The sequence below is a fragment of the Hyperolius riggenbachi genome, chromosome 9 (assembly GCF_040937935.1).
Source record: "Hyperolius riggenbachi isolate aHypRig1 chromosome 9, aHypRig1.pri, whole genome shotgun sequence".
Lineage (NCBI taxonomy): Eukaryota > Metazoa > Chordata > Amphibia > Anura > Hyperoliidae > Hyperolius > Hyperolius riggenbachi.
Genome location: NC_090654.1, coordinates 74,714,098 through 74,736,952, shown reverse-complemented (window position 1 = coordinate 74,736,952; position 22,855 = coordinate 74,714,098). Strand labels below are relative to the sequence as shown.

At 45.3% G+C, this 22,855-nt stretch overlaps 1 protein-coding gene across 2 annotated transcripts in view; it reads right to left on the bottom strand.

Moving 5' to 3' along the window:
- Positions 1-22,855, bottom strand: part of ALDH1L1 (aldehyde dehydrogenase 1 family member L1) — a 206,773-nt gene that overhangs the window by 42,880 nt on the left and 141,038 nt on the right. For both annotated transcript variants that reach the window (XM_068253079.1, XM_068253078.1), the window contains exons 6-13: positions 18,699-18,788; positions 16,114-16,251; positions 15,893-16,018; positions 11,981-12,072; positions 10,559-10,706; positions 7,407-7,526; positions 5,904-6,031; positions 1,954-2,104 (exon numbers count right to left, since the gene is read on the bottom strand). In XM_068253079.1, the coding sequence (XP_068109180.1) occupies positions 1,954-2,104; positions 5,904-6,031; positions 7,407-7,526; positions 10,559-10,706; positions 11,981-12,072; positions 15,893-16,018; positions 16,114-16,251; positions 18,699-18,788 (993 nt within the window). The remainder of the gene's footprint in view (positions 1-1,953; positions 2,105-5,903; positions 6,032-7,406; positions 7,527-10,558; positions 10,707-11,980; positions 12,073-15,892; positions 16,019-16,113; positions 16,252-18,698; positions 18,789-22,855) is intronic.

The window sequence follows — 22,855 nt, the reverse complement described above, 5'->3', positions numbered from 1 at the left end:
ACGCCTGGAAAACCGCTCTGATCTGGCGTTTTATCAAACGTTTTGCGTTTTTCCTATACTTAACATTGGAGGCAGAAACGCCTCCGAAATCCCAAAAAATGCTGCAGCCCGGGAGTTTGCGTTTTAGCTAAAACCGACCCGCTCTGGTGGGCACCAGCCCATTGAAATACATTACCCAAGCGTTTCCTCAGCCGCAAACGTTGCTAAAAACGCAACCGAACCGCTCTGGCGTGCACTAGGCCTCAATGGGCATCGGCATAATGACAGCCGGCAAAATGGACTGGAAGCACAGCGATGAGTTTGTAGCTTATCCTAAGCAGATATGCTGTACCCCATCACATTTCCATTGACATATTCCCAATACACACCATTGTGCATCCAATCCGCTGTCACCATTGTGCATCCAATCTGCTGTCACCATTGTGCATCCAATGCGCTGTTGTTGCCATTCGAGGCCCTGCTGTCGTTCAGGTCCTGCACTGCTACTGCCACTGTCGCTTGGGTCCTCTGCACGGGACACTTGCCGGTATACAGATTCCCATTGCATTACAATAGTCCAAAGGGAATTCTCCCTAGCAACAATGAGGATTCTCACCAGTCCAACACTCAGTGAACCAATGAGAACACTCCCTGTTGCTGGGCAGGATTCTCTTTTTTTGTGTGCAATCTAATGAGAGTCTTCTTCCTTGCTTCTGCAAGGAATCTGTTCTATATACTGGCGGGTATTCCATGCAGTGGACCCGAGCGACAGTGCCAGCAGTGGAGGACCTGAGATAACACAGAGTGAATAGAAAAGGGACGTATATGGTGACAAGCCGAGTGAGAACGAACACCGACCATTCTCATAGGCTTGGATTGATTTTCCATCGACATCTGCGTCCTCTGCGATCCAGGAAAAATCGTGCAGGTTCCAAATGTATGTTGCACTAACCTGAAAACTGACCTGTTGCAGACTGTGTGCACAGATCCTAAAAATAACAGGATCCATGAACATGTCCGTTTCTCTGATGCGGAGAAGGTACTTTTTTCGTGGGGACTTTGCCTTACTGCATAAACGTGAGACATCTGTCTGCTGAGCGCTGTGGGCCAGAGAGCAGAGAAATAGGGGATCCAACTGTAATTTAAATGATGTCTGTGGGGACCACACCCCATTTCCACATAACACAGTCCCCAGAAAATAAGCAGTAGGAGAACAGAGGCGCCAGCAGGATAAAAGTGGATAAAAACTTTTAAATTTGCTGGGAGGAAGTGGTGGACTTACCTCCATAAAGCAGACACGAAAGACTGTCTGAATAGTAGTCACATTTATTAATTAGTACCCCAAAACAGTGCAACGCGTTTCGCAGGCCCAGCCCGCTTCATCAGGCAATAAAAATGGGGACAAGACAGAATTTCAGCAATAGCAGGTGAGGCGCTACACCTGCTATTGCTGAAATTCTGTCTTGTCCCCATTTTTATTGCCTGATGAAGCGGGCTGGGCCTGCGAAACGCATTGCACTGTTTTGGGGTACTAATTAATAAATGTGACTACTATTCAGACAGTCTTTCGTGTCTGCTTTATGGAGGTAAGTCCACCACTTCCTCCCAGCAAATTTTAAAGTTTTTATCCACTTTTATCCTGCTGGCGCCTCTGTTCTCCTACTGCTATACCGTGTCCACCCCTGGTGGAGGGGTGATCTACCCCCTTTCGCATCTACAGAGAGCGACTTCTTATCCCTGAGTGAGGACAGGTCTAATCTCCTCACCTGCCTATATAGTGGTTGCCTGTGTGGTAACCCATGTTTGTGAGTATAATTTTCTCACGATAACCTTTACTTCATTTATGCTTAACATACTACACTATATTGGGCTCTCGGTTTCTCTACACTTTAACCCAGAAAATAAGGGTCATTTAATTCTTCCTGGGAAAGCACTTTCATGGGCATCTTGTGATGTAACACTTCTGCCATTCACCTGAATTTTATCACACCAGCCTGCAAAGTAACGGAAGGTTTGGATGGACATCCCGACATGCGTCTTCAGTGCTAATGTGTAGACTGCCCCCGAGTCTATGGCTTCAATTGTGGCCAGTTCCTCCTGGTGTTCCTCCATGAGATCAGCCAATCTAGAGATACAGATACACACCAGAACAATTAGGCTACAACTATCAGTCACTTGGGTGCTGGAATTTTTAGGTAAGAGTTAGGCACTTACCCAGTGGTTAAGGTTAGGCATATAGAGATTTACCAAAATGGACTCCTTTTTGGATAAAAAATGTGTTTGAGGTATGGGATTTGGTTAATGAAAATGTGGTTGGTTTGTGGGGTTTCTCCATTGTCTCCGCTTGAGGGATTCTCTTTTTTTCCGCCAGGTAGGGAGAAGGGTTTTTTTGGATTGTGGGGAGTTGGAGGTGGAGTAACTTTGGGGGACATTCTGATTAACAATAATTTAAAATCATTGGATAGGTTGCGTGAGGAATTTGGTCAGTTTCCATTTGACTTTTGGAGACATAGACAGTTGGAGCATTTCTTGGCGGAGAAGAAGATAATTTTTCGATCTAATATGGATGTATCTTATTTTGAAAAACTTTTTGTGTTGGAGCATCTTATATCATTCCTGTATAAAAATGTGTCCTTGTTTAGTGGTGGGGATTTCCCAGAGTATCTGAATAGGTGGTAGGAGGATTCTGGCATCTCTCTGAGTAACAGTCAAAAAAGGAAAGTATGTATTTTGGCTCATGCTACTTCTGTCAGTTCTAGAATTAAGGAGGTTAACTTTAAATTATTGACTAGATGGTAGAGCTGCTCAAATCCGGATCCGGGAGACATCCTGATAGTTCTATCCGGATATTTCCCAGTTACCTGTGCGGGGTGGGCGGGGGGGGGGGGGTCAATCTTACCTGTCTGATGTCTTTTTCAGTCTATCCCTCGGCGCCTCCCACAATGCGGTCCAAGCGGCGGTCACATGATTACAAACACTTCCTCCTTCCGGGTTGAAGGAGGAAGTGTTTGTAATCACGTGACGCGCGTGGAGCGCATTGTGGGAGGCGCTGAGGGACGGACGAAGAAGACGTCAGGCAGGTAACTGGGAGATGTCCGGATGGCAACTATCCGGGTATCTCCCGGGTCCGGATTTGAGCAGCTCTACTTGATGGTATAGGACGCCTGATAGGTTGGCTGTTATATATCCGGGTATAAGTGATAGATGTTGGAGAGGTTGTGGGGCTAAGGGTACATTGATACATTTGGTGTGGGATTGTCCAGTGCTCTCCAATTTCTGGGATGGAGTGTTAGGATGTATTGAGAGATTGTGTGAGGAATGTGGTGATTGGAATCCAGCGAAAGTGTTGTTGAATCATACGTCAATCTCCATTAGTAGATATAATAGATCAATAGTTCCTCAACTACTGATAGCCGCTAAAAGCTTAAAGGGGCACTACAGTGGAAAAAATTGTAAAATTTAAAATATGTGCAAACATATACAAATAAGAAATTCGTTTTTTCCCCCAGAGTAAAATGAGCCATTTTTACTTCTCTCCTATGTTGCTGTCACTTACAGTAGGCAGTAGAAATCTGACAGAAGTGACAGGCTTTGGACTAGTCCATCTCTTCATAGGGGATTCTCAGCAAGGCTTTTATTCTTTATAAAGATATTCCCAAAAAAGGATTTAAACAATGATGCTGGCCAGCCTCCCTGCTCGCTACACATTTTGGCAGTTGGACAGAGCAACTGCCATTCACGAAGTGCTTTTGAAAATAAATATGTCCCTGAGAATCCCCTATAAAGAGATGGACTAGTCCAAAACCTGTCACTTCTGTCAGATTTCTACTACCTACTGTAAGTGACAGCAACATAGGAGAAAAGTAATGTATGGCTCATTTTACTCTGGAAAAAAATGTACTTCTTATTTGTATACGTTTGCACATATTTCAAATTTTACAGTTTTTCGCTGTAGTGCCCCTTTAATACCTGTCAAGTGGAAATGCCAGGATCCTCCTACTCTTAAAGATTGGATCGGTAGAGTCAATATGGTGAAGGATCTGGAGAACCAGATTGCTCTTCAGCAGGATAAAGTTGGGGTCTTTAATGATAAACAGGAAAAATGGGGGTGGTTAGGGTTAGGAATGAGGTGGGAGGACCTCAGGGTTAGGCACTGTGGAGGGTTAAGGTTAAAATAGGTGCCAGGTAGTGCATAGTAATGCCTGGTGCACACCATGCAATATCCCATCAGATAAAAGGGTCGATAGATAATTTTTGACAGATCCCATCGGATTTCCGATCATTTTTCTGATCACTTCTATGCAAATTGATCCGAAAAATGATAGGGAATCAGATCGGACCTGTTGGAAATTATCTATTCGACCCATCTATCTGACGGGAAATTGCATGGTGTGTACCAGGCATTAAATTTCTCTTATTTAAATTGCTGAAATTGCTGATATTTTACTATTAGTGACACCACCCAACTGATGCGATGGCGCATATGTACAGCAAAGTCCCGTTATCAGGCAACTGGAAGTCTCAATTAACTGGCATGCCTGAGGGGATAATGGGCATGGCCGGATTTCTGGCAAGGCCACATAGGCCATGGCCTAGGGCACCAGATAAACAAGGGGCGGCCTGCACACAGTGGGCATTATTTGCAGGGCATTATTTGCAAGTGTCCAAACAAATGAAAGTGGTCAGGATAACTGCACTATTAGTACCAGCTGGCATCTGCCTGTGCTGTGCTACAGGCAGCTGCAGTCCGTTAACCAAACGTTTGTGAACAGTGTGTGACTAGCAAAAAGCCAGACCTTGTCCAATGACATAGCAGCAGCTGCAGGCAGTTACAGAAGGCCGGGTCTCACGCACTTGGTGTGGGGGATGAAAGGACCAGGGGCAGCACCAGCAAATAGTACAGAATACAGAAGGCAGCGTCTCACAGTACCCATTTCTTAATTATTGATTGGCCAGCGCTGTTACCCTGGAGAAAGCAGTGGGTACAGGACTCACTTTTACGGGTTGCTGACCCCACCCAATGTCCAATTGTGAGCCACTTTTGACTATGTGTGTTTTAGACGGCTCCCACCACGCCCATCACCTGTAGATCGCTTGATTGACCAGTTCCCATGTGTGACATGATTGATTCACTTCATGTTGCCATGGAGACCTCGGCACTAGCCCCAATAGTGGACACCATCGGCCCAACATTTTTTGGATGGGTGTGTGTGGAGAGAGGTGGTAGGATACGATTTCGGTTGGGGCGGCTGGTAATAGTCGGCCTTGGGCGGTAAGAAGTACAAATCCGGCCCTGATAATGGGGACTGTGTTTTAAGGGTTCTGCTGGGCATTAAATACTTACTGAGCATCCAACGACTTCTTCTAGCCGTCCTGTAGTTCTTAGCAGCTTTCTGGCTTTCGTGCATGGCTGGGGGGGGGGGGGGGGGGGGAGAAATGCCAGGTGTAATAAGGCATCTACAGCCTGGGGAGCATGGGAAAATAAATAGGATAAGATAGAAACTTCATGATCTAGCCTGAATTTATTATATTAGTAGTTTACTACAACACTCATCATCATTGCGTAGGGCAGTACTGTGGCGAAGTGGTTAGCAATCTCGTCTTGCAGCGGTCGGTCCCCGGTTTGTATCCCAGCCAGGTCTCTATCTGCAAGGAGTTTGTATGTTTATCCCATGTCTGCGTGGGTTTCCTCCCACATACCATAAATATACATATAAGTTAATTAGCTTCCCTGTAAATTGGTCCTTGACTACATACTGTACACGATATAGACACAGGACTATGGTAGGGATTAGATTGTGAGCCCCTCTGAGGGACACTTAAGTGACAAGACAATATACTCTGTACAGCGCTGCAGAAGATGTTGACGCTATATAAATACTAAATAATAATAATAATTACATGAAGCTGATATCCCATCTCACCTATACAGCAACCGACCCCGATCCCTGGGGTTCATCTTTCCCCACTCTCCATTTTCAAAGGCTTCCTTGGCTGCGGCCACAGCTTTATCGACATCAGACACCTGGGCCAGAGACACTTTGCATATCGCCTATTAAGAGATAAGAGTGTTGCAGAACATCACTTTATCAGACAATGGTATCATCCTGATTCACAACTTCTTGCTTTTATCAGACAAGTAAAATGTAAGATACATTTTTTATACTCTCCAGTGCTAAAATAGCAATTAGTTGAACCTTGTGGTTTTATTGCCATGTCATGTGGAATCTTTTGAATAAAGAACAACAGCATTTTTTCTATCAGCACCTGGTCTGCGGATCCTTCTATGCATATCTGAGAATTGGCTTGGCTTTCCTGGTCCCACACCTGCTGGTCTGATTTGAGGGGGTAGAGCGTTTTGAACTTTCCCACTGCCCAGTGCTAAAATACCTTTTTCTTCTAAAGTTAAAGTGTACCAGAGATGACATGTGACATGATGAGATAGACGTGTATATAAAGTGGCAGGCATACAGACACCTATGCTGTGCTCCTTTTCTTTTTCTGCCAACCTGAAAGAGTTAATATTTAGCTATGGAACTGACAGTTTTTCTCCAGTCGGGACTCAGTCGGACTCACTTTTTTGGAAGATAGATGGTTCGATAGATAATTTCCGACAGGTCCGATCTAATTGATTGTTTTTCTGAACAATTTTCTCATAGAAGTAAATGGAAATCGATTGGAAAAACAATCGGACAATTGATCGGAAGACCGATTGGGCAGTAAATCTGCCGATAAAACTCATAGAGCTGGATTCACTAACCGGCCCTAAGCCGGTTAGCGAGCTTAATACCTAGTGGGCGCAAACCACGGTGTTAGGTGGCTTGCGCCCAAACATCGCGCAGAGCAGCGTGCACAGCGCTTCGGGGGCACCCGATGCGCCATTTTCAGCACACCGAATGCGATGTTTACAGGGCAGCGGGTGTGACGTTATCATCGCACCTCGCACTATTACCGGCGCTGTGCTTGATGTAGCTTTGTGCGACTGTTAGTGCGCGCAAGGTTACTTTTGGGGCACTAAGTGGCTTTTCACTCCGGTGCTAACACTTAGCGCCGGTTAGTGAATCAAGCCCATTGTGTATTCCCAGCATAAAAAAATTTCCTAAGCATATAATTGGGCTTCTGACTTCAAGGGAAAGATAAAATGGTCAATAGTTCATGTATTTTCTCTCTGGGACTCTTGCACTGGGACACTGCACTAGAGCAGAGACTATAAAACATTACTTTTGCTTTGTAAATGTTTACACATAAAATATAAAGCCTTGAGAAATCTAAAATAAAAAGTCATTTTTAGGAGTAGGAGGACAGATCCAATTGTTTATCTCAATCTTGTATTTTCATCTCGGGTTCACTTTTGAAGAATTGCACAAGATGAGCCATGGGGCTACAAGTGAAATTGTGTATCAGCCTCAAATCCATTTCACACTTACATTGCCATCAGTGGGGTTAATGGAGTCATAAGTCTTTGCACCCTCTGCATCCAAAAACTGTCCATTGATGAACAGCTGATGAGGCATTCTGATCTTCATGTTGTTCACGTCCATCTCCGCCTGAAATAATATCACAAAATACTTATAAAACCCAACATGCAAGCAGATTGATATGATGTATATAAAATTAGAGCAACACAACAAAATAATATAGGAAAATGACTAAGGGCAGAGTAGATTCTAAACAATGTAAATATAATCTTTATAATGGTACAATAAAAAATGTTTGATTTTTTTCATCCACAACGATCGAATCAAATGAAAGTTGAAAAGAATCTTTGTTTTCGATCAAGAAAAATGAACAATTATCCTGCTTTTTCGATAAAAATCTGATCGGACATGTTGGAAAAATCTTTATATTCGATCTAACAGAATAATCGAACTAAATTATCTAATCAAAACAAATGAAAAATTGTACCATGTATGGGCAACTTTAGGCAATATAAAAGTAAACTGAAAGTGGCCATACATCAGGCAATGTATGGGCAGATCAACCATGAGACAGATCTCTCTCTCTGATCGAATCTGATCAGAGAGAGAGAGATCTGGTGCCTGCCCATACACTGCAGAACACTGGCACATCTCCTGTCCTCCTCCACCATCACCGCGATTGCCTATAACATGTGGCGCATGGACCACGTGGTCTGCATGTGACGTCACACACATGTGCCTGGTGCCACGTGGTAATGGTGGGGAAGGTCAGGAGTCGTGTCAGTGGACAGGTGAGAATATATAGATCATGGGCACTGGGGTGGGGGACAGGAGACATTTAACACTTGGAGGGCAGCAGCCTGGGGTCCATTGCCTATGTTGCTTGTCCTTATATGGCATGGTGATACTACAGTGCACCCGATCGAGCACATGCGACCAAGATTTTCCAGCATTTCCGATCAATGGTTTCAATTGATCTCAGCCCCAAATTGTTTTTGAAACGTCGATCAGGCGATCATGTTGCTGCACTGATTTTTATCCAATTAGATAAAATTATCCAATCCATTAGTCAATTGGGCCACAAAACTGGTTGATGTATGTCCACTTTAAGTTTGAGGAAACATGCCTAATCTCTACAATAGAGAACTTCATCCTTGGAGAATCCTAGCCACCACACCCATGACCATGATAACATTTACTACTGTAAACTCCAGAATCCAGCCAATAGCTCTACAAAGTCTCTGATATCAGCAGCAGGTCCTCAACAATCAAGGTGAGCACAAGGCCAAAGATTAATTGATAAACAGCAAGAAGGTACAAAGTTCTCCACATACGATTAACAACAAACATTGTAAACATGGACTCTCCCAATGATGAAGCTACAGATAAACACAAGCAATCTGGACCTTCGGCCTCAGGTGACAAAGCATACTATGCATATAAAGGAACATGTAAAGGTGGCCATACATCACACGATTATGCAGCCGTTCAACCATCCGTTTTGATTATTATAATTGAATCGGATGAATATTGGGGCCGCCAAGTGCATGACCGATTGACTGTGCGACCAATTTCGGGCCGAAATTGGTCACATTAATCAGTCGGACATGCTGCAAGATGTAGGGGCGACTTACTTAATTGGGTGAGTGGTGGTAAAGGTGAGTGATATTGGGATGAGCCAGGAACGCAACGAAACCCCCAACGCTGTCTCCCCTAATGTGCCCAGTGCACTATACATTACCTGTCCGTGGCCACGGCTTGTCATCAGCTGGCTCTGGGCAATGTCCTTCGTCCATACACGCACTCCACGTAGTTGCCGAAATAATGTGGACATGTGTGACGTCACACCGGTGCCCACGAGTTCGCCGGCAACCACACGGGGCATGTGTATGGAAGAAGGATTGCACACGGAACCAGTGCATGACAAGCGGCAGCCGCGGACATGTAATGTATAGTGTACTGGGTACTGGGGGCAGATTTCACATTAGCAGGGACAGCCTCAGGCTGGCAAGGCGGCGGATGCGGAGTCACAAGGCCAGATTCCGGATTGATTTCAGTATGAAATTGATTGGGAATCAGTCTGCAGTGTATGGGCATCAGAACCCACGTTGCAGCACTGAAAGGGAATAGTGCTAGCAGCTGTTGCCACCACTGAACTAAGTAGGCAATTTAAATGTTGTGGAAAATGGAGCAACTGTCTAAGGCATGTCAGGGAGGGAACCAGTCAGTGGACATAATTTCTAGGAAGCACAATTCTTTAAAATTGCACACCTCATGGAATTGCCTGCAGGATTCGTTCACATCTTCCAAGCATCCATAGAAGTCCACACACTGCATGCCAGGAACCATTAATGTATTGTTCCATTACATGTACGTCTAAGCTGATTGCCAACGATCGTTTCGGGGCCACAAAGGGCCCCCTTTGTAAAGACACAGGACAAACAAACAGTACAACAATTGGAGGAACCAGTCTAGGTTTAGGCCCTCCCTTGGGCTTTCTTTAGAGGTTTATACGCAGATAGGTTGAGTATAGATGGGATTTAGGATTCCAAGTCTAGCGGATGTTGCATGGGGCTTAAAGTCTGTTATGCATATTCAGGTTCTGGACATAGCCTTCTTAACTCATTGTCTTAACATTGCACCAGCGTAACATTTCATTATCTCAAGGCTGTAGGGTAATGCTTCAGGTTTTCTAATTATAGTTGTAACGCAAAGGCATAAAGTTTGTTGAGATGTGATGCTACTCAATTTGCCATAAATAATAGATTTTATGGGGATCCCTTTTGTTTTATTCTCTTTCTCTTCTCATTCTTTCTCTCTCTCCTCTCTTTGAATTGATGGTGGGTCTGAAGATGGCTTACGTATCCTGTACCCTCCAGTTTTTCTCTATTCCTATTCTTCCAGTTTCGTCTTTTCTGTTTCTTCCTCTTTCCTTCTCTCTCTCTTTTGTTTTTGTTTTTCTTCTATATTAGAGGTGTACTTATTGTCCCTGATGCACCTGATATCCTATTTGATGCTGTATCTATGTTTTTATGAAAACATGAGGGTATGCTTTTGCTCAGCGATACCGTTGTACACCTTTATATGCTGTTTAAACTTTCTAATAAAAACAGATTTAACAAGAAATTGAGGAACCAGTTGTAGTAGCTTCAAGTACTTACATAATCTATGATTAGTTCCTCCTCCCCATCTTCCCCTCGGAGACGCCTCACCAGCATCTGGATGAACTCCTCAAACTTAGTGGCCATGTAGACATCCTCATTCTGCAGCTGCAACCCGTTACATTTCAGCTTCACCTCCTCCACCAACCTGACCACATAAACACACAAAGGTGTTGGAGCAATGTTGTAAATGGGGTGTAATATCAAGAAATTAAACGTTCCAATAGACTGAGCAGAAAAATAGAGCACAGAGTAGCATTTAGTAGCAGCCAATCAGCAATTCAGATTGTTCTGAAAATCTTCATCACCGTATCTAATACCACAAAAGTTTAAAGTGTATCTGAGATAAAGAACACCTCAGGATTTATACTTACCTGGTGCTTCCTCCTTCCCCTGTAGTCCAGCTGGTCCGTCAGATTTCATCCAGTCCCCTCTGTTCCCCTGCAGTCTGGTCCAATAATTTCCCCAACTGGCCCATTTGCGGCCACTGCACATAATTGGACACGCATGCGCAGGTCACAAAGACTGTTACTGTGCTTGTGCTGAATGCTCTCGGCGACAGAAGTGTGACTGGATGGTGTGTGCGGCCAGCATCACGCCTGAGTAGTGGCCTGTGATTGCGGGCCTAACAGCGGCGTAGCAGAGAGGACCCGGACAGAATCCGAGGGACCAGACGGACTATGTGGGACTGCAGGAAGCTCAAGGTAAGTATCATTCCTGAGGTGTTCTTCATCTCATATTTCCTTTAAATATGGAGTAACTTTAAACTCCAGTGTCAGTTCCTATTTGCAAGCCCAACAGATTCACTTTAAAATGTGTACACAACAGCAATGGGTGTCTCTGCACTCTTTTTCAAAGTACTGCTGTACTTATATTTAAGTGTGCTTGACATGTCTTAAAATAGGATGCTGATCAAGAATATAATACAGCTGATTATTTATTTTGGCCCTATTTTAAGATACTGGCATATCACTCTCTGTACATACAGTAAAAGCTTGTGCTCTGTGACTATTCTGAGAGTAAACTAGCTACAGTGTGTTTTTAACCCTGTTTGTAAAATGTGCTTCTAAAATTCTGCCACTGTTTCTAAAGTGTTTCTATCCTCTCATGTTGCAAATTTTCCATGCCTACTCCTTAGGGCTATAAATGATTAAATTATGAAATACAGTAAAGTATAATAACTTCGGGGGAGCCGTAGAGCCCTGTCTTTAAGCACAGCAAAACCCAAAACAGGCTAAGAAGTTGTCCTTCAACACTGTGATTTGTGATGGGTGGCTGAGACTGTTGGTTAGTTGAGTTCAGGATAACTGGGACTCTACTGTAATTTATCACTTCCAATAAGTGTTGTTGGTTGTAATTCAGTAGTTTTTATGAATACTTTTCTCCTTTTTTATTCCTCTTCTAGATCAGTCCTCAACTAACCTGACTACGTCCATGGAGGCTGCCCCGGCCTTGAAGAAATCAGTCGAGTCTTCGATCTCTGCGATGTTGGTCAGGATCCGTTTCCATGCTGCCTGAGACAAAGAAGGCGACAGAAGACAATGCTGTGTGATTGGGTCAGGTTCAATAAAGCTTTAAAAGTCACTAGTGACATTGGACATGTTGAAAACTCCTACAAAGAACTTATCTGTGTTCCTTTTCTCTTTTTCTCACTAAATGCTATTGCATTTACTGTATGTCATTACTGAGGGAGTCCCCGTTTTCCTTTTGTCTCCCTACATGTATTTACTGTATACTGTGGAGCATCACATCCATACAAGTGGCTAAAGGGTACATCCTGTGATCGGTAAAAGGCTATCATGCTTCATTGAGAGAGACGCCAGCGCAACAGAACATTGTTTTGATGTGAAGAGGCTGTGTTTAGGACTGAGTCAGTCTGCACGCTGCTGAGGTGTGGTGTCATTCCATTGAAGGGCGCGTGGGTTCGTATTTACCTATTTTAAGATAACATCTTTTACTCTCCCTTCTGTTACTATCTGTCTTTCTTGGTGAGATAAAATAGGGAGGAGGCAGAAAAAGTTGTCTACTTGGACCCTGAACACCTGCCATGCCTAGGTTACCTTGTGTGTGATCTGGCTCTGGGAAGAGCCAGTAAACATTTAAATAGAGGATAGCAACAATTGTGCATTGTATCAGCCTTGACATGAGTCTTCCACACAGGAAGTGCAAGATTACAGGACACGTTACTTAAAACTTTCTCAAATTATTAATACAGTAGAGTCTTGGTTATGCATCACCAACAGGGATTGGCTGATGCACAAATTCCAGATCAGAAACACAGGGCTTTAAATGAACAATTCAGTCTTTTATTCTTGTGTGTGAGAAAGTTCTTTCAGATTACAGGACAGGCATACGAAACTAAGATTCGGATACTCAAATCACAACAAGGACTGCCAACCGCCGCTTCCTCAGAGGCACACAGTATACATACAAATCCAATATGGACCCTCAGAGATACCAGTCCGCAATCTGAACATAGATCAAGATGAATAATCACCGCCGATATCCTGGACGCATACATGCATCCATGGATAGTGAAAGTATGCGTCCAGGATATCGGCGGTGATTATTCATCTTGATCTTTGTTCAGATTGAGGACTGGTATCTCTGAGGGTCCATATTGGATTTGTATGTATACTGTGTGCCTCTGAGGAAGCAGTGGTTGGCCATGAAACACGAGTCAGGCAGTCCTTGTTGTGATTTGAGTATCCGAATCTGAGTTTTGTATGCCTGTCCTGTAATCTGAAAGAACTTTCTCACAGACAAGAATAAAAGACTGAATTGTTCATTTAAAGCCCTGTGTTTCTGATCTGGAATTTGTGCAATAACTTTGGGGCGGAACACTATTATCTGTTTTATATTGTTAGTTGCAGGGATTGGCTGATGCTGGATGAGTGTGTTTTCTGGTTTATGAAACTCAATGTTTACAATAGGTCCAGCTAATCCAGAACTATACCCCACTCTATATACATACGGTGACCTTTAAATTAAATGTTACAATACTGTCATTAATCATGGGGGAGCTGTGGAGTCTTTAAGCACAGCAGTGCCCACAGGCAGCCTAAGAAGTTTGCTTTCACCACTGTTAGTACTGCTGGTGATTTGTGCTGGTTGGTCAAGACTTCTGGTTAGTTGAGTTCCAGATAAATGGGACCAGGGGCATAACTACAAATCATGGAGACCCCCAGCAACGTTTTTATGGGCCCTCACATTGTTCACACCCTTTCCCTTGCCTACCCCTGGTGATCCTCACAGCCTTGTAGACAATCTTGCAAGGGTCATAAAGTTTGGACATCGTAATCTTCACTAGAGTTGGGCCGAACGGTTCGCCTGCGAATGGTTCCATGCGAACTTCAGTGGTTCACGTTCGCGTCCCGCAGGCAAACTTTTGCGGAAGTTCGGTTCGCCCCATAATGCACCATGAGGGTCAACTTTGACCCTCTACATCACAGTCAGCAGGCCCAGTGTAGCCAATTAGGCTACACTAGCCCCTGGAGCCACTCCCCCCCTAATAAAAGGCAGGCAGCGGCGGCCATGACGCTCACTCGTGTGCCTGCGTTAGTGAGAGTAGGGCGAGCTGCTGCAGACTGTCTCTCATAGGGAAAGATTAGTTAGGCTTAGCTTGTTCATGGCTGCATACCTGTTCTGTTCAGTGAGCCCACCATACCTGTTCTGTTCAGTGAGCCCACTGGATACCTGCATACCTGTTCAGTGAACCTGCCACTGCATACCTGTTCTGTGAACCCACCACTGCATACCTGTTCTGTGAACCCACCACTGCATACCTGTTCAGTGAACCTGCCACTGCATACCTGTTCTGTGAACCCACCACTGCATACCTGTACTGTGAACCCACCACTGCATACCTGTTCAGTGAACCCACCACTGCATACCTGTTCAGTGAACCCACCACTGCATACCTGTTCTGTGAACCCACCACTGCATACCTGTTCAGTGAACCCACCACTGCATACCTGTTCAGTGAACCCACCACTGCATACATGTTCAGTGAACCCACCACTGCATACCTGTTCAGTGAACCCACCACTGCATACCTGTTCAGTGAACCTGCCACTGCATACCTGTTCTGTGAACCCACCATTGCATGCCTGTACTGTGAACCCACCACTGCATACCTGTTCAGTGAACCCACCACTGCATACCTGTTCAGTGAACCCACCACTGCATACCTGTTCAGTGAACCCACCACTGCATACCTGTTCAGTGAACCCACCACTGCATACCTGTTCAGTGAACCCACCACTGCATACCTGTTCAGTGAACCCACCACTGCATACCTGTACTGTTCAGTGAACTCGCCACTGCATACCTGTTCTGTTCAGTGAACCCGCCACTGCATACCTGTTCTGTTCAGTGAACCCGCCACTGCATACCTGTTGTGTTCAGTGAACCCGCCACTGTATTCCTGTTCAGTGAACCCGCCACTGCATACCTGTTGTGTTCAGTGAACCCGCCACTGTATACCTGTTCAGTGAACCTGCCACTGCATACCTGTTCTGTGAACCCACCACTGCATACCTGTTCTGTTCAGTGAACCCGCCACTGCATACCTGTTCTGTTCATCAGCCAGGCGACCATACGGGCTGTAAAGCCACCAAAACCTGCACTCTCGCCATGGTGCGCACCAGTCCAGCACGGCCGTCACTACACAAACAGCTGTTTGCGGTGCGTTACACGGTGAGTTTGGTGTGTCAGTGTGAAGCAGTACCTTAATTACACTACCTGATTGGTGTATACACATGCAAGATGTTTTAAAGCACTTTAGGCCTGTCATTTAGCATTCAATGTGATTTCTTCCCTTAAAACGCTGCTTTGCGTCAAATCCAGATTTTTCCCGGGGACTTTTGGCATGTATCCCACTCCTCCACCTGGGGGTCCAGGTGTTAGACCCCTTGAAACATCTTTTCCATCACTTTTGTGGCCAGCATAATTTTTTTTTTCAAAGTTCGCATCCCCATTAAAGTCTATTGCGGTTCGCGAACTTTTACGCGAACCGAACCTTACGTGGAAGTTCGCGAACCCGGTTCGCGAACCTAAAATCGGAGGTTCGGCCCCACTCTAATCTTCACACACATAACGAGTGTAGCCACAAAAACACCTGATCTGAAGAATAACACCCCTTTAGCGGAGAGAGCAAAGTATTAGTTGGCACCCCCTTACAGCTCTGGGCCCCTGCAGTTATCCCCCTGATCGGGACTCTTAGCTACAAAAAGGTTATTTAAAATGAGTGCCTTGGGGTTTACATTATATCAGAGCTATAATATACTTATTCAGACTTTCTGATAATCCACTCCCAGATCCTATCATTCTTACCCGAATCTCATTGGATATGGCCTTCTCCTCCTCAGAAAGCTGCAATGCGGTGCTGTCAGAGGACTTAAAGTATTGCGAAGCTGGAATCATCTTCCCATCCTCAAACTTAATGTTCTTCACCGTTAGCTGTCATTAGGAAGATTGGAAATCCACATTTAGATGGTTACATAGACAGCTATGTGGAACCATCCAACAAACATATGTAGTTACAGAACACTCACTGTATTTCCATCATTGCCGAAAAGCAACAATCCGTTCTTGGTTACCAAGCCCGGTTTAAATGCACCCGGAATATCCAAAGGTACCCCTTCTGGTGTCGGTCCATTTCTGGTAAACGCTGATCCATAAAACGTCAATTTCTGGTTAAAGAGAAAAATATGTTTGTTGTAAGCACACAACTGTTTTATAAAGCATGTCTGAAAAATAATATATGAAAAACACAGAGAAATTAATGAAAAACTACTGGCCTGTTTTCTTTAAATATTCAGCTCACATCTTCTAATATTAATACTGTTCTGGCTAGTTCACAGTGGTCTGTTGCGTTGCAGAATAATGCTGCATGTCAGCTCACTGCCCATACAATTCTATGGGCCTGTTCACAGTACTGTGTGGTAACGGATAACATTATCCTAATTTGCTGCATGCAGGCTTTGTATTAAAGTAAACCTGTAATTAAAAAAACAGCTCCATATGGTACTTTCCTCGGTAGGGGAAAGCCTCTGGGTTCTAATGAGGTTTCTCACATCCTACTCCGTCCCAACGCTGGAAGCCCCTGAATGGCGGATAGGTAATTATTTACCTACTGTGATCCAGTGCAGGCTTTCCCATCGTCTGAGGCGGAAATAACCAAGCCTGATTGTGTCTACTCTATCGTGTCAACTCTACTGCGCAGGCGACTTGTGACTGTGCAGTAGAGCGGACTTGATAGGATTCGTCTATTTCCACCAGAGCCCATCGGAAAGCCGCTACTGCACCTGCGCTGAATTGCATTAGGTAAATATGTCGTCTCTACCTACCTTTAAAATAAGCCCTAGTGGCTGAGGAGTTCCTGTCCGTCTGCCCCCCCCCCTCCTTTCCCCCGCTCCCACTGTACCTCCTGCTGAGCCCTCCCGACTCCTCCAGAAAGTCGCACTGCCCACCGACATACCTATACTGCAGATCAGCGTGGTAAACTGCTGATTCCCACACCGCCACTTGTGGCCCTGTTCTGCCCTGCCTGCCGGCATAATTTTGAAACCGCAGATCAGCGGTAAAGTGTGGTGAAGAAAGCTAGTTACACTGTAACAGCACTTCCGTGTACATCTCTGTTTACTTCCTGTACAGTGCGACTTTCTGGAGGAGGGGGTCGGCAGAAGGTAAAGTGGAGGTGGGGGAATCGGGGAGGACAAGAGTGAAATATATTTAAGACCTCCCCGAAAATAAGACCTCGGACAAGTTTTGAAGGAAAAAAGAATATAAGACAGTGTCTTATTTTTGGGGAAAGTTATTGAGCTGGACGCAGATTGAGCCGAAAGATGGCTCGCCCTGTTGCCGCTCAAATTCCTGGCGGTGTTAAATACTATTCCCCCTCCGAGTCATAGCAACTCAGAGGGAGAAGTAATTTGGGGTCTGGCAATCACTGAATTGCCCTTATGCCCCGCTTACTACAGCATTAGTGCTATGGCAGTGCCCAGCTTCCGACACTGTGTCCCCAAAATCCACCTGCTTCACAAATGGGGCCCTCCTTCAGTCACTGTATTGATTATTTATTGATGCTGTAGTGGTAATGGTCATATGTACTTTGAATAGTGTTATCACTCCCACAGTGGCTGTCCGTAGTGAAGCCAGTTTTGGTGGTCTGTATCATACGATTACTATACATACAGGGTGGGGATACGGGTTCAGGGGCGTGGTTGGGGTGTATAATTTGCACTGGGACCCACAGCTTTATTGTGAGAAACAAAACCGTCAGACAGAAGTCTAACTTCCTGTTTTGTTAAGCTACGAGTAAGAGCAAAACTGCGGCCTGAAACTCGTAAGCCTCCTGTCCACCGTTTTTTTTTTAAATCCCAATAAAGAAGATTGCCGGCTATTTCCGGTGTGCTGCAGCATTTTGTCCTCTAAACTGCTGCTATTCATGTTGGCTGACACTTTCACACCACCTACACCTGTATTGTCTGACTGGAGGTGCTTGGATCCCTTTTTTCTGCAGCTTGTCCTGGTTTCTAATAGTTATAGGAGCTGCCATTTTTCCCCCTTCCCCTTGTAGTTGCCCATTATTTATCCAGGGGAAGGTGTAAAAATGGCATCTGTAACTCCTCTAAAATCTTTGAAGCACAGTGTCCTACCTCCCCACCTGCCCTGCTGATAAATGCTTTTGTTTGCTCTCTGCTAATGTATGCAATAAAATAATTACATCAGTCCTTATATGCCTGAAATTTCTGTGGTTGGGCAGGCTTCGGAAGTAGGGTAATAAAGGCCTCTGCTAAACTTTTAAATGTAAAAAAGAAAAAGGTAAAATTGAAGATTTTGTTTAAAGAATGAGCCACATTGTTGGCATGCATATTTAATGTGCTATTGAGATGCCCTGGGTGCTAAAAATGGAGCTTGGTTCACTTTAAGCCGCTAACCGGACACAAGGTATTTGCTTTACAACAGTGTCCTTGGCTTTATAGGTGGTTATCCAACATGATGAAACACTTGTCACTGAACGTGGTGAACTTGCTCCATTGAATAAACAGGAAGGTGAATGTTCAGCAGGTTCAGCGACCTTTACATAATACCGGGCAGTAACTGGGCACAGATCACACAACTGCATGGCACTCACAGCACCGTTAACTTCTGTCCAGGCTCCTGGCACTTTGTCATTCCCTCTGATGAAATTATGAATGGCTTCTGCTGGTTGGTCCCAGTTAATCTGCCAAAGAGAAGAAAAGCAATTACTAAAGAAAAATAAACGTTCATGGTATTGGCGCTTACATAAGATTTTGTCATTTAAACCCCTGGCTCAGCCTTTAACTTTTATATGCATATAATAGTAAATGTGCTTTTTGAAATGCACAATGTTTGGTAAATTGTGCATCTATACTTTCCGCAGTAAATATATTTAAAGAGACTCTGTAACAAAAATGTCATCCCTTTTTCTACCATCCTACAAATTCCTAAACCTATTCTAATGTGCTCTGGCTTACTGCAGCACTTTCTCCTATCACCGTCTCTGTAATAAATCAATGCATCTTTCCCCTGACAGACTTGTCGCCCTGTGTCCGGAAGGCTGCCAACTCTTCTGTGCTGATCTGTTATGCACACCCCTCTCCAGGCCCCTCTATGCACACTCCAGTGTGTGTGTTATTTACATAAACCAGTAGCGTCTCTGCTCTCTTATCAGTGAAAGCGAGCTGGATAAAAATCCTCCTCTGTTAGGCTGTGAAAGGAGCTGGCTGACACATACTGAGGAATTACACAGACACGGGCAGAGCTGTCTGCACTCTGCAGGAAGAAACAGCCTGTCACTTGTATTCAGTGCATGAGAGCTGCAGGGGACAGAAGGTAAACACACAAATGATCTTTTGAGATTCAAAAGGAAAGCTGTATACAGCCTGCTTGTGTATGGATGTATTTTCTATGTGTGGACATATTGTACATCAACCTACTTCCTGTTTTGGTGGCCATTTTGTTTGTTTATAAACACACTTTTTAAAACTGTTTTTGACTACTTTTAATGCGGCGGGGAGCGGCAAAATTGTGACAGAGGGTAATAGGAGATGTCCCCTAACACACTGGTATGTTTACTTTTGTGCGATTTTAACAGTACAGATTCTCTTTGAAGTACCTGGTTGGCTCGCTTCTGTTGTTTTGCAGTGCAATTTTACTTTGCATAAAGCAGTCCAGACTCCTCCCCATCTCATCACCAACCATGAGACAGCCAGAGGGGTGCTGGGAGGGGGTATGAAAGGTTGTAATAATGTGCTGCTTAAATCACCCCGATATTAAAATATATACAGCACATCACAATTTCTTAAAAATGACATCATTGCTTCAACTAGTCAGCAGCACATTCCTCCAGACAGTGCTTTACAGATACATTAATAATTAACACTCTAGAAGTTCCAGGCACCTAAATACAAAACCTGTATTTCAATACCCAGTTGGTATATTACCATACAAGCCACTGTGACAGAGATCTGAAGACTCAGACCTATTCATGCATTGTTGTTAAAAAACCTGGTCTATTGAGAAATTAACACATGTAACAAAGTCTACCTCTGCCAGTTGTTTACAGAATAACAAATCCTATTGTCTCTGCTGGCTGTACCATGTCTATGCTATTGTTTCAAATATTTTCTATGTGCACTCCGGTCTAATCTGGTTTTTCCCTAACATCAGGGTGTATATAAGATTGACCTGTAAATAAAGATTTCAGATGCTGTTCCACCAATTTAAGTGTTTGTGGTTCTGTATCTCCCAGCTGGAAGAGAGGGTATTCACTTGGATTGGGGGAGAACTTTAACCTGGGTTGCAGATTATTCTGCTAAGTCATCTTGTAGCTGCCTCCGCTGAAATTGAGCTAACAGTTTGGTGTCGAGAAGTTGGATCCGCCATATACAGTATCGGGTGAGTAATTCTATTTTTTGATTACCACCCTATACTGTCAGAGCGGATTAATAGAACCCGGAGGGAAAGTGCTTCTGTAGCGCCTCTCCCAGGAATCTGATATTCCTAAAGTAAATAGCGGGTCTGATGCCCCAATTAAGAAAGCAGTACTGTGTGTCTAAGTGAATATTCTCTCTAAACCTTGTATATTGTTGTATAGTCGCTTAAGTGAATTTTAGTTATATAAGATTGCATGTTACTGTATAGATTTGTGTAGATTGTATGTGAGGTTAAGCTGAGATTGAAGGTATAAACTTGTCCACAGAGGATAGTTAAAATTCAAACCATAAATCGGGTGTAGATAAACCTGATTAGAAACTATAGAAGAATCACATAAGCTGGAGACCAGGTTTGCCAGTAAAGTCTAATACTGACGTCACCATCCCTAGATAAACCTTCAAACTCAGCTAATCTCACACTATTTTTTTTTAGCTTAGCATAATGGGAAAGTCTCAAAGGTAAGGGGACTCCCAAGGGTTATTTTTGATTTATGATGTATCATATTCTGTGATGCTGTTTAATGCGGATATATAGATTTGTAAGTTTTAGAAAGAATCATGTTCCACAATTTGCTTTGAATCTTATTTCTGACTAACTCTATTTAGGAGTTTCATTTTTTTTTCTCGGAGACACTCAGCAGTTGCAGGTGTCTCTCTGGACCAGGACATTTTGAATGGGCATTGCGGCCGCAGGATAACTTTTTTTATCAGTCCCTCCAAAATGTTCTGGCCTGGCTACTAGATGTTTCTGAGCCTTTTCTTCTAATCAGTGGCGTTCCTACCATAGGGCGGCATGGGGCGCCCCGCACCGGGTGTCGGGTGCCCCAGGGGGTGTCACCAAGGCCTCCCACAGAGGCCTGGGCACTATGCAGGCAGGACAGGAGGGGGAAGCAACCCGGAAAGGAGGGGTGGCGGGGAGGGGGGCCGGACCCCCCACCTCCCTCACCTGGGTCCCCTCCTTCTGGCGCTTCCCCCTCCTAATTAGCAGCAGCTTGATGAGCGGGCAGGAGCGGGCCTTACTCACCTACTTCCTGCGTTCCAGGCGATGGCGCATAGCGTCATCGTCACCTGACGCTGGTCTCCACCTTCTCCACCGCCCACTGTGCTTCCTGATTTGCGGAAGCACAGTGAGCGACAGAGAGACCAGCGTCACGTGAGGATAACGTTATGCGCCATCGCCTGGAGCAGGTGAGTAAGTCCTCCCCGCCCGCTTCGCTAAGCTGCTGGCTGCTGCTAATTAGGAGGGGGAAGCGCCGGAAGGAGGGGACCCCGCCACCCCACCTTCCAAGCTTCCCTCATACCGGGGGCACCTTGGCTACACCGGGGGCCACTATGCTACACCGGGGGCCACTATGCTACACCGGGGGGCACCTATGCTACACCAGGGGCACCTATGCTACACCGGGGGCCACTATGCTACACCGGGGGCCACTATGTGTACACCGGGGGCCACTATGCTACACCGGGGGCCACTATGCTACACTGGGGGCCACTATGCTACACTGGGGGCCACTATGCTACACTGGGGGCCACTATGCTACACTGGGGGCCACTATGCTCCACTGGGGGTCACTATGCTACACTGGGGGCCACTATGCTACACTGGGGGCCACTATGCTACACTGGGGGCCACTATGCTACACTGGGGGCCACTATGCTACACTGGGGGCCACTATGCTACACTGGGGGCCACTATGCTACACTGGGGGCCACTATGCTACACTGGGGGCACCTATGCTACACTGGGGGCCACTATGCTACACTGGGGGCCACTATGCTACACTGGGGGCACCTATGCTACACTGGGGGCACCTATGCTACACTGGGGGCACCTATGCTACACTGGGGGCACCTATGCTACACTGGGGCCACTATGCTACACTGGGGCCACTATGCTACACTAAACTATACTGGGGCCACTATGCTATACTGGGGCAACTATACTAGCTATACTGGGGCAGTGGCGGTGCCAGGGGGGTGGTTTGGGTGCTGAAGCACCCCCAGCGTGAACTGCTATTCGGCGTCTAATAGACGCTGTGTCAGTTCACTGACAGCAGCAGCCCGCAGCTCCAACAGCGGCAGAGCAGGGCTACAGTAAAATGGCGTCCGAAGCCCTGCTCTGGAGACGGAGTCTGCAATGCAGGGCTTCGAGCGCCATTTTCCCGTAGCCCTGCTCTCAGCGCGGGAGTTTCAGTTGCTGGCTGGCTGCAGAGGATCGTGAGAGCTGCGCGCCGGACGGAGGCCGGGACAGGAGGTCTGCTGCTGCTTCAGGTGAGTAAACTTTTATTTAATTTATATTAGCAGGTGTATCGACTGTTCTGGCCAGGTCTGC